Source organism: Zingiber officinale, chromosome 6B, assembly GCF_018446385.1.
Source record: "Zingiber officinale cultivar Zhangliang chromosome 6B, Zo_v1.1, whole genome shotgun sequence".
NCBI lineage: Eukaryota > Viridiplantae > Streptophyta > Magnoliopsida > Zingiberales > Zingiberaceae > Zingiber > Zingiber officinale.
Genome location: NC_055996.1, coordinates 97,438,229 through 97,454,540, shown reverse-complemented (window position 1 = coordinate 97,454,540; position 16,312 = coordinate 97,438,229). Strand labels below are relative to the sequence as shown.

At 38.6% G+C, this 16,312-nt stretch overlaps 1 protein-coding gene across 1 annotated transcript; it reads left to right on the top strand.

The window, feature by feature from the left end:
• Positions 1-1,369: 1,369 nt before the first annotated feature.
• On the top strand, positions 1,370-1,774 carry LOC121991271 (protein NEGATIVE REGULATOR OF RESISTANCE-like). Its single transcript, XM_042545281.1, has one exon. The coding sequence runs from the start codon at positions 1,370-1,372 to the stop codon at positions 1,772-1,774; it is 405 nt and encodes a 134-aa protein (XP_042401215.1).
• The last annotated feature ends 14,538 nt before the right edge of the window (positions 1,775-16,312 follow it).

Here is a 16,312-nt window from a genome sequence, read left to right as displayed (position 1 = left end):
GGAAGAAGAGGAAAGAAGAAGGAAAAAGATTAGAAGGTGCCCCATCCTAGAGCCTCCTTTTGTAGCCGGCGGTTTGGAAACCGAGAAGAGAATGAGGGTGGTGTTGTCTTGGTAGATCGTCACCCACACGACGTCTAAGAAGAGGAGAGGAATACAGCAGAAAATCAAGAGGTCTTTAGCTACGAAGAAAGGTACAACTGGTTCTTTAATTCTGCTGCGTAATTAGTTAATTTTCTTTGTATCATTTTTTTGGAATACCAACACAAGAGGCTAGCGATCTTGTACTTCGATTAAGGGGTGCTTTGATCATTCAAGAACTTGCTTGATTGATCAAATACATGATTGATCGAATATGCGGGTTGCTAGGAAAAGTTCTATTATTGTATAATTTTTTTTGTACAGGGAAATTGAAACAGAACAGAATTTCAGCGCCTTCACCGGAGAGAAGATCACGTGTGTGCCAAAGAGGAATACGCTAGAGATCGGAGAAGACGCCGTAGAGCTGAGATCAAGAAGGAGAGAGAAAACTCATTCGTGTGGATACCAAATTAGGGTTATGCCCTAATTTTGATCTAGATTTAGCGACGAAAATACGTTTCTATCATTAACTGGGGAACAAATAGCGACGGAAGCCCGATTCCATCCTTAATTAACTACGTAAACTCATTTCCGTCACTAATCCTTTCGAGTTAACGATGGAAATGCATGTCCATCATTAATTAACAACAAAAAGGAGTTCTAGTCTTTACTTAGCGACGGAAACTCTTTTCCATCATTAATTAACTTGTGTCCATCGCAAATTTTATTGTTAATATGAATTTCTTTTGTAATAAAATTAAATTATATATGTTTATTTAATTCTCCTAATTATATTTATATCCTTCAATATTAATTTACACCCTATATTGAAAGAGAATTTTTAATCAATTGTTAAAATATAATAATGGATTAGGAATTGTAGTGTACTGATGAATAGTATTTTAAATAAAATGGGTAATCGTGATTTAATTATTCCGAAACATCATCTATGGTTGAGTAATTTACCGAATTAAAAATAGGGAAAATTATTGTTTTTAAGATTAAATTTTCTAATTCGCTCCGATCAGGTCAGCCCACGTGCCATTTATAATCCCGAAATTGTACGCGTTCGGTTCACCTGCCCATGGTCGGGGCCCACGTCATCAACTCGAAACGTCCTGACGCTAGAGCCGTTCTGCCGACACGCGCCGTTTGTGACGTCGTGCGCCGTGCGTCAGAAATGAAGTGTCCAAGTCGGTGAGGAAAGGCGGTGGCGTTACGGCACGGCCCTTTCTGCTTTTGCCACCTGCGTCTTCCATATCATGGAAGGCCGCGAGCTGAGGCGGTTGCGATGGGGATGGATCCGAACCCCAGGAAGCGAGAGAGCGACGGCACCGCGGCCGAGGAGGAACGGCGGACGCGCCGGCGCGTCGATGAGGAACCCACGGACGAGGAGGTGGAGGAGTTCTTCGCCATCCTGCGGCGGATCCGGGAGGCGGCGAGGCACTTGGGCGGGGCTAGGGCGGGGGCGGCGGATCACGGAGTCGCCAGGTCCAAGGGGCGGGCCGACGGTGGGGCGCCGCCGAGGTGGCAGCCGGCATTCGTGCCAGAGGACTTCGAGCATCCGGGAGCGGCGGAGAGCAGCGGGGATCGGAGGGAGAGAGCGGAGAAAGATGAGGGCGCGGGGAAGTGGAGAACGATGAGCCCCGGCGGCGAGCGGTGCTTCGATCTGAACGAGAAACCCGCAGATACATAATATGCGAGGAGTCGCAGCTGTTAATTTCGCTATATGATAATAATAATAATAGTGTTAATTTTGCTACAATTTGATGTTTAATTCGCACCGTATAAAAATTTGCAGTAGGTTAGTCGATGCATGTATGTGCCTCTAAGAGTTTATCAGTTTCAGTACTTTAGCTTGATTTTCATGAAAATGGCTTTACCTTTTCTTTTTGAATTATAGTAAAAAATTAATTCGATCGTTACGTATAGAATTTCATTAGATGTATAATTTTTAGTAAATTTATTACAATTGCTTTTTTAAAGCGATTCAACGGAACAATTATATATTCTTAATCCTAGTATGAAATGAATAGCTAAGATCATGGAGAATGAATAATTTATTCAGATTGCAAACACTTGAAGTCTCTTGTCACTTGAACATTTGATCACACTAAATCCAAAATGATTTTATGCACTATTTCACGTAAATAAGCTCCAAGGATTTTATAATTAAGGTTTCGATTGTTCTATTTTGCTCACTTAAAAATCATTAATTAATGACGAATTAATTGCTTGGACAAATTTAGTTATTGTGTAGCTAACTGCTCGATCATTTTGTTTCTAATTGATCGAATGGCAATTGAACACATCCATCATCTAAACCTCATAAACCCACAAACTAGGGGCACTTCTTCAAGCCCTCCTTAACAAGGGGAAGAAATCTTTGGATGCAACGTTTGAATTAGAAGTTTATAAAGAAAGTATAGGAATTAAGATAATTCGTAAATAAAAATGAGTCATCTCTAAGTTTAAATGGAAATAAATTTTTATTCAAATCAAAACCAACTCAATATATTTTAACAAGAACCTTAACCTTTGTTTAAATAATTTAAGAAATAAAAAAAAAATCGCAACAATAGCTAATAGAAAAATTAACAGAAAACTCATCCTAAAAAAATAGGATAAAATCTAAACTAATTTTTAGAAAAGAAGATTAATTTTAAAAAATTTAAATAAATAAAATAAAAAGTTAAAAGATCAAATCTAGAATTTATCAAAGGCATAGCATAACACGCACATATCAAGGGACACAGGTTGGTCATGTGGGTCACTAGAAAGACAATTCCGCCTCGTCTAGACTTTGTATAGAGCGCAACCGAGTAAGGAGGTCATGGGTTGATTATCTTCTTTGTCAAAAGTCTCAATTGTTCTTTTTCAAGACCCAAAGGGGAAGTTGGTAGTCTCGTTTTCTTTTCATCACTACTCAAAGGGGAACATAGCTTTATCGAAGGATATAAATTGATAGTTGTACCAGATGTTCCTACATCAGACGCATAGTATCTTCAAGATCAAAAGATCTTGGGTGTTGGTAAATCAAAAGTTATTTCACAAGTAGTAAAACAGGAGAAAGATACATTAACTTGGTCAAATTTCTAGGCGGCTGTTGTACTTCTGATGAAACATGGACAACATTCTCAGATAATCCATCATATGGAATCTCATTAATGACTAAAATCTAACAATCATCATCATAAAGTATCTCATCATATATTGGCTCACTAGCTTCGTCGTAAATTTGATCGCTAACTATTTTGATCTTATCGTCCATATCTTTTTCAAGAAAAATTTTCTCCAAATTAAAATTAAAGAACTTACGACCTTTAAGATTTCAGGCACTACGATCAGTGTGAGGCTTCGTCAGTCAGAACCTATCTGTCACAACCTCGATTATGTACCTCACGATCTTCAAGATTTTGCTTTGCTAGACGCTGGGATAAGTCTGTGACTTGTCTTTGTAGATTTTCGATGAGCTCGCATGGTACACCTCAATCCTGATGCAAGACTTCCTCAATCGAAATATGTGACCTCGACCACGATAGTCATCCATGTATCTAAGGCTCTCATACCAACTGGCGTAGGGGAAATCTCCAGGTGAGACGTTTAAATTAGAGGTTTGTAGAAAAAGACATAAAAAGATAATTCATAAATAAAAAGGAGCTGCCTCTAAGTTTAAAAGAAAATAAATATTTATTAAAACTAAAACTAAATTCAACACATTTTTACAAGAGCCCTAAGAAAACTCATCCTTAAAAAAGAGATCAAATCTAAATTAATTTTTAGAAAAGAAAAACTAATCCTAAAAATTTTAAATAAATAAAAGAAAAGGTTAAAGGATCAAATCTAGAGTTCATCAAAAGATATAACATAACACACTCATGTCAAGGGGCACAAGATGACCATGTCAGCCACTAGAAAGACGATTTTACCTTATCCGAACTTTGAATAGAGCACAATAGAGTAAGGAGGATACACGCGTGCGCGCGCGTGCGAGCCTTTTAACGAACACATTCGTGAGCTCACAAACCAAATATTATTAAGCTCGAGCTTGACTGAATAATGTTTTTGGGCTCGAAATTAAGCTCGAGCTCGACTCATTAACTTAATCAAATGAATTCGTACAATTTTTTTTCAAACCGAGGCTCGAATGGTGTTGGAAATGTTAATAGAATAAAGAGGTGGAGACAAAGAGACTCTATTGTGCACGGATTGTTAGTCCCACATTAGAAGTCTCTTGATTTTATTGTTGGTTTAAATTATGTCACATGCATTGATGTTGTAAACATATGCATGAAGAGAGACTCTTTTACGCGTGGATGCGTAGGGGTGAGTGCAAATCTAGGGCCCGGATTGTACTGAATCAAAGTTGATTCGTGTGCGAGCACAACCTACGCACATTGATGGAAGTATAATATGAAATTAATGGGGCCATTAATGACATCTTAAACCCATTAATAATGATTCCATAACATCTCAATATTAACGAATTTGGTCATTTAATTTATTGTAGGCAAGGTGAGAACTTCTATATAAGGAGGTTGAATCTTGAGTAAAGGATATAGAGCGAAAGCAAAAGCAAAAGAATTCCTCCACTTACACACATTGAATATTGGATCAGTTGAGGTAAGATTTGCCCAAGTGAATGAACCAACATTTCACCACTTGAATCTCTTTTTGCTACCTGCTCAAGAGTATAATGAAAGCATTAATATGAAATTAATGGGGTCATTAATGGCATCTTAAACCCATTAATAATGATTCCATAACATCTCAACATTAATGAAGATATTAAACTCATTAACGGCGACATTCAACCCAGTATTAAATGAACAAAATTTAGTTATTTAATTTATTATGGGTAAGGTGAGAGCTTCTATATAAGGAGGCTGGATCTTGAGCAAAGGATATAGAGCGAGAGCAAAAGCAAAAGCAAAAGAATTCCTCCACCTTCGTTCCCCAATTCTTTTCTCTCAGTCATGCATCCGTTCAGCTGAACCACTCATGATAGCATTCGGGTGCATTCTCAGTTTGCCACAAACAACCAGTGCTTGGTTGCGTGCATGGTTTTACCGTTGTATCTTAGGAAATAAACGACCTGAGAAAATCTCGAAACACAGCCAGAGGTGGAACGAATCTATTTCAAGGAAACTGTGTTAAACGCAAGCCTCGGTATCTTAGTTAGCAAATTCTCTTTCTGATTCGGTGATCGACTCCTGATTCTGCTACGCACCGCATCAACTCCACAACTCGGACCACCAGAAGCTTGGTGGAGCCAGCCCTGTTGGCAGCCTGAGATTATCTACTCAGGTCATCTCAACAGATAAGTTAAAATTGATTTTGTTTAATGTTAATTCTGTAATTTCCCCAATATCTCCGGCAACAGATTGTCCAACAATCTTGAAATAGATTCGAGTTCTGTTGAGATGGTCATAGAACAAAATATTGAAATGCAACATACTCAACACCTTAAGGCCTCCTCTGCCCTGATTGAAACTGTGCCAATCAATCATGAAGAAAGGCCAGAGAAGTTCACTAGAGTGAACTTCAAGAGGTGGCAGCAGAGATGTTCTTCTACTTGACCACGCTCAATCTAGCTCAATTCTTAACCGAGGACCCTCCCATGCATACTAAGGATGCTGATGCACAGACCATCAGTGCAATGGAGGCATGGACTCATTCTGAGTTCCTTTGCCGAAACTACATTCTCAACTACCTTGCCGACTCGTTGTACGCTGTATATAACATGAAGAGAACGGCTAAGGAGTTATGGAAGTCCTTGGACAAGAAGCACAAGATAGAGGATGCAGGGGCCAAGAAGTTCATCGTGGGTCGATTCCTGGATTACAAGATGGTTGACTCTGTAGGTGCAGTGGAGGCCGGCAAGGGGGGGTGAATGACTCGCTGTACGCTGTATATAGCATGAAGAGAACGACTAAGGAGTTATGGAAGTCCTTGGACAAGAAGCACAAGATAGAGGATGCAGGGGCCAAGAAGTTCATCGTGGGTTGATTCCTGGATTACAAGATGGTTGACTCTGTAGGTGCAGCGGAGGCCAGCAAGAGGGGGGTGAATTGCTTCTGAAAAATTAACACTATACCCTCCTCGTACTTTCAACTCAAATAGCGCAATAGTAAATAAAATAATAAAGCAATAAAGAAACAAGAAGACAGGAATTTAATCTGGTTACAACTAAGAGGGTTGTTAATCCAGGGCAGTAAGAAAAGCGCAGTAGAAGATCTCCTTTGCTGAAGGCGGAAAAGCCTTTTACACACTAACGGCTCAGAACTATTGCTAGGAAGTTGTTACAGAATTGATTGCTTGAGTTGTTGAATATTTCCTAACTCCAGGGGCCTTTATAAAGCTCCTGGAAAGTCTATCCCGAGGGTCTAAGGCGCCTCCAACAATGTTCAAGGCGCCTCCAACTTGGTCAGCGGATAGAACTTTATTCGCAGCGCAAACGATCACTTTTGACCAGTTGAAGGTGCCTCCATCAAGTCTGAAGGCGCCTTCAAGCTTGAGGCGCCTTCAAGGCAGATTGAAGCGCCTCCAAGGTGGAGGCGCCTCCAGTCTGGCTTGAGGCGCCTTAAGCTCTATTTCCAGCATCCTTGCTTCTTTGCTTCGTCTTCCGAAGTTCCGTTCTTTTTGGGTGATTCCGACCAACCGAAATAGGGCTCACCCGAACCCAATTTCTGGCCTTCTCCTCGAGCAGGCTTCCGTCCGGCTTCTCGTCCCTCTAACGTCGCGCACGTTCTTCTCGTCCATTTGAGTACTCTTCCACAGCTCTCTCGTCATTCGGACGCACCGAGCCCGTCGGCTCCCTTCCCGTGCCGTCCTTCTCGCTAGCTACGTCTTCCGCTCAACTTCCTGCGCTCCTAAGCTCCTGTACACTCAGACACAGGGATCAAAACACAAAGCAGGACCTAACCAACTTAGTTGATCACATCAAAACACCCACGGGGACCTAACAGACTCTAAGATGGTGATCAACCAAGTTCAGGAGCTTCAGGTGATCTTGCACGAGATCCTCTTAGAAGGGATGGTTCTGAGTGAAACCTTCCAGGTGGCTGCTATTATTAAGAAGTTGCCTCTAGGCTAGAAGGACTTCAAGAACTACTTGAAGCACAAGCGGAAGGAGATAAATGTGGAAGAACTCATTGTTAGACTTCACATCGAAGAAGACAACAAGAGTTCAGAGAGAAACCTATTCTCTCAAGCTATTGTGAAAGCCAACGTGGTCGAGCACGGTCAAAACTCAAAGCGGAAGAACCCAAACACTTCCAAGATGAGACCCAAAGGAGGCATTAAGAAATTCTCTAGGAAGTGTTTCAACTGCGGTCGAGCTGATTACAAATCTTCGAAATGCAAAAAATTGAAGAAGAAGCAAGAGGCCAACCTGAACAAGGGATCAGAAATGGACGACCTCTACGCTATGGTCTCTGAACTGAACCTAGTCAGTCCAAACCCGCGACAATAGTGGATCGATATTGGAGTCACCAGACATGTCTGCTGCAATAAGGAGCTGCTCCACAACTTTGAAAAAGTCAATGGAGACAAGCTGTTCATGGGAAACTCAGCAACCTCGGACATCATGGGCCAAGGAAAAGTGGTGCTAAAGATGACCTCGGGCAAGAATCTTACTATGAACAATGTGTTGTATGTTCTGGAGATTCGGAAGAATCTAGTGTTTGGATCACTGTTAAGCAAGCATGACTTTCACATTGTTTTTGAGTCAAATAGAGTTGTACTATCAAAGAATGGAATGTTTATAGGAATGAGCTATGTATCTGATGGACTGTTCAAGCTTAATATAATGACCATTAGGCCTAAGATAAATAAATATGAAAGGTCTTCCACTTATATGCTTGAGTCTTCATGTTTGTGGCATGGTAGACTAAGACATGTTAACTACGATATGTTACGTAGATTAATAAATATGTGAAGCATACCTACATTCCATCTTGACCCAAAACACAAGTGTGAGATTTGTGTTGAAGCAAAAATGACAAGGTCATCCTTTCAACATGTTGAGAGAAGCAACGAACCATCTGGGGCTAATTGACACTAACATGTGTGACCTCAAAGGTACATCAACACGTGGTAGGAATAAATACTGCATCACTTTTGTAGATGATAACACAAAATATTGTTATGTATATCTTCTCAAAAGTAAGGATGAAGGTATAGAGAAATTTACTCTATATAAGAATGAGGTTGAAAACTAACTTAATAAGAAAATTAAGGTGTTTGAAGTGACCGAGGTGGTGAATATGCATCACCATTCGCTAAGTTGTGTGCTGAACATGAGATCAGACACGAAATAATAGCTCCTTATACTCCTAAGTAAAATGGAGTTGTTGAGCAGAAGAATCGAACTCCAAAGGAGATGATGAATGCTCTTTTATTGAGCTCTAGACTATTAGAGTTCATGTGGAGAGAAGCTGTGTTAACAGCTAATTACCTTTTAAATAAGGTTCCCCGAAAGAAGATAGATAAGAGTCCTTATGAGTTGTGGAATGAAAGATAATTGTCCTATAAATATTTACGAATGTGGGGGTGTCTTGCCAAAGTGTTGATGTCTGATCCAAAAAAGATTAAGATAGGACCAAAGACTGTTGGTTGCGAATTTATTGGATATACACATAATAGCAGTGCGTATTAGTTTTTTATATACAAGTCACAAATAACAGATATACACAAGAACTCGATAATAGAATCGAGAAATGCCTTGTTCTTTAAGCATGTGCTTCTGTATAAGATTTGAGAGGATGCTAGCTCCTCAAAATATGTATATGAAAAAAATAAGATGAAGAAGATAATAATGAACCAATCGAGGTTGAGGTTAGACGGGGTAAAAGAGCTCGGGTGGAAAAAATCCTATAGATCATATTTTATCACTTTCATGTTGGAAAGTGAGCCTCAAAGTTACTCTGAAGTCGTAAGCTCTTCTGACAGACTTCACTGGAGAGAGGCAATTTCATCTGAGATAGAATTTATCTTGCAAAATCATACTTGGGAACTTGTGGATCTTCCTCCGGGAAGTAAACTATTAGGTTGCAAGTGGATCTTCAAGAAGAAAATGAAGTCAGATGACACAATTGATAAGTATAAGGTCATATAGTAATCAAAGGATACTGACAACGAGAAGACCTTGATTACTTTGATACGTATTCTCCGGTGTCGAAAATAACTTCTATTAGAGTATTGTTGGCTATAATCGCTCTATGGAATCACAAAATATATCAAATAGATGTAAAAATAGCTTTTCTAAATAGAGATTTAGAAGAAAAAAATCTACATAGAGCCATCTGAAGGATTTTTTCTGCTAGGATAGGAAAATAAGGTTTGTAGATTGGTGAAATCATTATATGACTTAAAACAAGTACCAAAATAGTGGCATGAGAAATTTGATAATGTCATTAAGGAATGTAGATTTAAGATCAATGAGTGCAATAAATGTGTCTATATAAAAGCCACTGAGAATGACTACGTCATCTTGTGCTTATATGTAGATGACATACTTATCATTGGGAGTAATGATAAGATAATCAAATCCACTAAAAATATGTTGAATTCAAGATTTGATATAAAAGACATGAGTCTAGTTGATGTGATTTTAGGAATCAAAATTCTTAGAATGATAAAAGGACTTGTTTTTAATCAGTCCCATTATGTGGAAAAAATTCTTGAGAAATTCACCAAGGGCGATACTGTGTTAGCACAAACGTCAATAGATACGAGTCAACATTTATCAAAAAATCACGGTAAAAGTATCTCTCAGATAGAGTACTCTTGAGTGATTGAAAGTCTGATGTACCTGATGAGTTGTACACGACCAGACTTAGTCTACGCAGTAAGTAAACTGAGTAGATACATGAGTAATCCCGGTGTTGAGCACTGAAAAGAGATAATAAGAGTATTGAGGTACTTGAGGTATACTCATGAATATATACTGCGCTATACGAGATATCCTGCTATAATCGAAGGATACAGCAATGCGAGTTGGATATCTAACATAAAAGACTCTAAGTCTATGAGTGAATATGTATTCACTCTGAGAGGTGCAGTCATTTCCTGAAAATCTTCTAAGAAAACGGTAATAACTAGATCCATGATGGAATCTGACTTTGTAGCTTTTGACAATGTGGTGAAGAGGCTGAATAGCTATGATAATTCTTAGAAAATATTCTAAGATGGCCGAAACATGTAACGACAATTTACATGCATTGTGATAGTCAATCAACAATTGGTCAGGCACAAAGTCATCTGTATAATGGAAGTCTAGACGTCGTACACATAATACTATTAGACAACTACTCTCAATGGGAGTTATCACTGTTGACTATGTGAAGTCAAACGATAACCTAGAGGATTCGCAAACCAAAGGGTTAAATCGAGAGTTAGTTGCAATCTCATCATGAGGAATGAGTTTCATATTTTTGTCAACGATCAATGCAGAGGACACTGAACCTATACTGACTGGAGATCCCAAAAACTAGGTTCAAAGGGACAACTAATTTACACTGACTAGACACATTGTGGGGCATAACCCAATAAAATAGTGACCGGACCAGGGTAAGTCGATAGATTTTTAATGATTAAGAAGAGTAGATGGTTATTCTCGAGGGATCACCTATGTAAGAAAGAAGTGGGGCCGCTTCGAAGAGAATTGGAGGCATAATTCTTAGAGCTTCTCATGAAACCTGGCGTGTTCATGGCCAAGAATGAACACACTCATGAGAACTGAGTTGTATCAAGGAGAGTCTTGGGTAAGATTTGTCAATGCTTACACAGACGGTAGAACAGTTCAAGGACATCATATCTACTGTCAGCTAGTAAGCAAATAGATCTTCACAAGGGAAGGTTCAAAGGATAAAATCTACCTATCCTATACTTGATTCAACTGTTGAATGTCATCACATACCATGTATTCCATCCATGTGGGGGATTGTTGGAAATGTGAATAGAATAAAGAGATGGAGATGAAGAGACTCTATTGTGCATGGGTTGTTAGTCCTACATTAGAAGTCTCTTGCTTTATTGTTGGTTTAAATTATGGCACATGCATTGATATTGTAAACATATGCATGGGGTGAGACTCTCTCACACGTGGGTGCGCAGGGGTGGGTGCAAATCTAGGTCCTGGATTGTACTAAACCAAGGTTTACTTATGTGCGAGCACGACCTGCGCACGTTGAATACCGGACTGGTCGAGGCAAGATTTGTCCAAGTGAATGCACCAACATTTTTCCACCTGAATATCTTTTTGCTACCTACTCAAAAGTGTAACGAAAGCATTAATATGAAATTAACGGTGATTCCGTAACGTCTCGATATTAATGGTGACATTAAACTCATTAATGGTGACTTCATAACGTTTTGATATTAATGACGTCATTAAACTCATTAACAATGATTCTGTAACGTCTCAACATTAATAAAGATATTAAACTCATTAATGGTAGCATTAAATCCAGTATTAAATGACCATAATTTGGTCATTTATTGCAGGTAAGGTGAGAGCTCCTATATAAGGAAGCTGGATCTTGAGCAAAGGATATAGAGCGAAAGCGAAAGCGAAAGTAAAAGAATTCCTCCACCTTCGTTCCCCGATTTTTTCCTCTTAGTCGTGCATTCGTTCGGCTGAACCACTCATGATAGCACTCGAGTGCATTCTCAATTCGCCATGAACAACCAGTGCTTGGTTGCATGCGTGGTTTTGCCATTGTATCCTGGAAAATAGATGACCCGAAAGAACCTCGAAGCATAGCCGAAGATGGGACGAATATGTTTCAAGAAACTGCGTTGAACGCAGACTTTAGTATCTTAGTTAGTGAATTCTCTTCCCGATCAGGTGATCGACTTCTGATTCTGCTACGCACCGTATCAACTCCGTAACTCAGACCAACATAAGCTTGGCAGAACTAGCCCCACTGGCAGTCTGAGATTATTCACTCAAGTTATCTCAATAGATAAGTTAGAATTGATTTTGTATAATTTTAATTCTATAATTTTCTTAATATCTCCGACAATAAATTATCTAACAAATAATTTATAAAAAGATGGACACATTTACAACCCTAATCTTACGTTATATCTTACTTAACTTGGTTGTATTGTTAAAGTCAAAATCAACTTTTGTTTTTGTACTTGATTAAAGTTTTCTTATTGCAATTGCTCACTTTTTGTTACAAGTTATTCTTTTCCTCCGTTCCATATACTTTAGAAAAAAAGTTCTTCCATATACCTTAGAGAAAAAGTTCTTTTCTACAAAGTTATTATATGGTAATCTAAAGATCACACACATGAACTTACAAGAGCTAATAATTTTTTAAGTCATTGTGATTAATTTTATATAAAAAAATATATTCACCTTGTCTTTGAACTATTCATCTTCAATCTATCATATTTCTCCTTGGACTTGGCAAAAAATTTAACCAAATTACTATTATGTCTAAAAATTCATCTTTAGATAGTTGCACCTTATTCTCATTGTTCACTTTTAGTAAGAGAGGTGTGGCTTTCTCTATCTCCACTTTTGTCATTTGTTAGAGACATAAGTGCTCATCGAGGAAGAACCTAGGAAAAGCTTCATCATCATAGCACAACCCTATAACTTTAGAATTTTCTTTATTGTCTTTCTTCTTTTTATCTTTGAGAACTTTTATTTTTGGCCTTTTTTGTCATTCTTTAAATATTCGTATCGTTCAAGTGCTTATTCTTTTGAATCGTCTTTTTCACAAAGTGTGACAATTTCCGTCATGATCATCATCACTGTCACAATATAGCAATTGTTATTGATTTGAAGAAGAATTATAGTCAGGATGAAGAAAAGAGGTTAGTCTCACATTGGGATGAGTGGCTATGAGGTTGGTTTATATTGAATGCTTGGGAAAGTCTCTCTTTCACACTCAGGTTCATAGGGTGGTGTAAACTCAGAGCCTGAATTACCAAACTCAGACTGACTCATGTGCGAATATGATTTGTGCATGTCAAATGTTGGACTGACTAAGATAAAATCTGCTCAAACAGATCAACCAACAGTCGATCAGTAAATAGTTGGTGACTGAGGTTTTGAGTTGGACGGTTAAAGACAATGACTTTGATAGAGTCTAAAAAAAATAATTAATTAGGTTGGGTAATATCGAGCCTGAGGCGATCGATTCGGTTCCACGGAAGTTTTTCGTTGATCATCAGGGTAAATCAGGAAACACACATGACTACCAACTCAGAAGCTCAGCATCCTTTGATTACATCCTCAATTTGGAGGAAATTGATAGAGTCTAAGGTCCTATATATAAGGAGGTTGTAATTAACCTCGAGCAACATGAGCAGATGCCGAGTGAAAACTCCATTTACTTTTGTACTTACAAAATTTTCTCCTCTTTGTCATGCATCATTTCGTTCAACAACTTTTTCATAATAGTGTTCGGCTCGATTTCGGCTCGTTTTACCGTGAACAAGCAGTACTTGATTGGCTATATGATCATCCCATTATATTCTGGGGAATAGATGTCTAACGTGACTTCGAAGCACCGCCATAGAGGAGGACCTTGACAAGCTCAGGTACTTAATTAGCAACTCGGGCATTCGGCCAACTCAAGCACTCAACCAGCTCAAGCATTCGTCGGCTTGCGCGCTCTATCAACTTTGCAGCTTGACTAGTTTGACGCTCATCAATTGGGCAAAAGGCGATAACGTTCGTCCCCAGCGCCCCCGCCGTACCTTACCCAAGGCCATCACGAGGGAACCAAACGGTTCACGAACTATTTGGAACTCGATTCAGTAAAAAGCTCGTTCGAGTTCGTTCGTTTATCTTATCGAGCTGAGCTCGACAACTTTATTGAGTCGAGCTCGAGTTTAAGGACATTCGACTCGTGAGCTCACGAACATGTTCGTTTATAGGCTCGCAAGCTCGGGCTCGAGCTCAACTCGTTTAAAGGGTTCGAGAACATGTTCATTTATAGGCTCGTGAATTCGGGCTTGAGTTCGGCTCAATTAAGAGCTCACAAACATGTTCAATGATGTGTTGAATTTGGAAGTTTAATGTAGTAGTTTGGGATGCTCAATGATGTGTTGAGTTTATATTATTTTAGTTGTTAGGTTTGTTGAATATTTATTCAAATGAGTTTTCGAACTCGCTTAACAAGCTCGCAAAACGAGCCTTAAAATAAGCTCTAAAATGAGCCCGAGCTCGCTTAACGAGTTAGGCTCGTTAACTATGATAAATGATCTAATAACGAGCCGAGCTCAAACTATTCGCGAGCTTGGTAATTTCAAACCAAGCCGAGCCTGAGCCTTGTGATAAAAGTTTGATTCAAACTTGAGCCTAATATTGTTCGACTCGGTTCGGCTCGTTTACATCCCTAGTTGACTGGACATTTAGTGATTGGAAGTTCAACATAGAGTTGGCATGAGACAGAAAATTCAAGTGGTCGGGTCACAGTTGACCAGACATTGGATGATTGGAAGTCCAATAGGAAGTTGGCATTGTTGGAGTGCATACTGAAAGCCTAAGCTTTTGTAAACATTTGTTTTGAATAAAGAATCACATTTGGTCAAATTATCTATATTTGTTTGTAGTTGTTCAATTAATTTATATTGTAGATAACATAGCATGTGGTGTCACATGCAGAAGATGATGTTATCAGTACCTTATAAATTATAAACAGTAGCTCACGACCAAAATTGAAAGGAACAAATCATTAGAAGGTCGTAGTGTAATTAGGTATCAGTTTATCTTGACTGTATAATTACACTAGTACACTTAGAGTGTATTGAGTAGGACCATTTGAGGTCGTTTCTTTTATACTGACTTTATAAAGGAACAAAGACCTCAGTTATTATGGAAGTGTGTGCTCTTAATCCTAATATAATAACAAACACATATATTTGATATTTATTTCTTTAATTTATCAATGGGTGAGATTTAGTTCGATGAATCAATAAGCCCGATAAATTGGGAAATGATATAACTTATAGTGTGTGTTGTTGATTATAGAAGGAAACTGTGTCCTAAAGATACTAGGTTGATAATGTCCTCAAGAGGAGCTCATAAGGATTGTCATGTTAAACCCTGCAGGTGGACTTAGTCCGACATGATGATAAGGTTGAGTGGTACTACTCTTGGACTAAGATATTAATTAAATGAGTTGTCAGTAACTCACTTAATTAGTGGGTATTCGATATCTTAAACACAGGGAGATTAACACACTCATAATAAGAAGGAGCCCAAAAAATGTAATTTGGGATTGGTGCGGTAGTTCAATAATAGTTCTCTAGTGGAATGAATTATTATTGATAAAATTAAGTTGTGTGTTCGGGGCGAACACGGGATGCTTAATTTTATCGGGAGACCAAAACCAATTCCTCCTCTCGGTCCCTATCGTAGCCTCTTATTTATAGAGTACTATACCCACCTATACCCACTTTCTATACCCACCTAAAGGGGGCCGGCCAAGCTAGCTTGGGAACCAAGCTAGGGCCGGCCTAAGCATGAATTGGGGTGGCCGGCCCTAGCTTGAACCCAAGCTAGAGGGGCCGGCCCTAGCTTGAACCCAAGCTAGAGGGGCCGGCCATATTTAATTAAAAAGAATTTTAATTTTAATTTTTATTATGTGGAAGATATAATTTATTAAAGAGAATTAAAATTAAAATATCTCTCTTGTAAAAGATCTACAAAAGATTAAAGAAAGAGATTAGATCTCTTTCCTTATTTGTAGATTGATGAGATATTTTATTTTCTATTTAAAAATTATTCACATGTTGTAAAATTAAAATTATGGAAATTTCTTTTTATCAACCATGAAGAGATTTTAAAAGGAAATTTTATTTTTTAAAATTTCCAAAGACAAATAAGGAAGTTTTAATTGTTGATTAAAATTATCCTATTTGCTCTACATGAGGTGGCCGGCCACATACAATTAATTAGGAAAATTTATTTAATTAATTGTTGTCAAGGAAAATTAAGGAAATTTTATTATAAATAAATTTCCTAATTTGCCAAGGCTAAGGAATATAAAAGAAGGGGTGAGGGTGTCTTCATGAGACAACCTCTTTTATTTTCTCTCCCTCTTTTGTTCCTTGGTGTGGCCGACCATCATCATCATCCTCTCCCTCTCTTCCTCTTGTGGTGGCCGAACCTCTCTCTCCCCTTGGAGCTCTTGTGGTGGCCGGATACTACTTGGAGAAGAAGAAGAAGAAGGAGAGAAAGCTAGCATCTCTTGGAGCTTGGTTG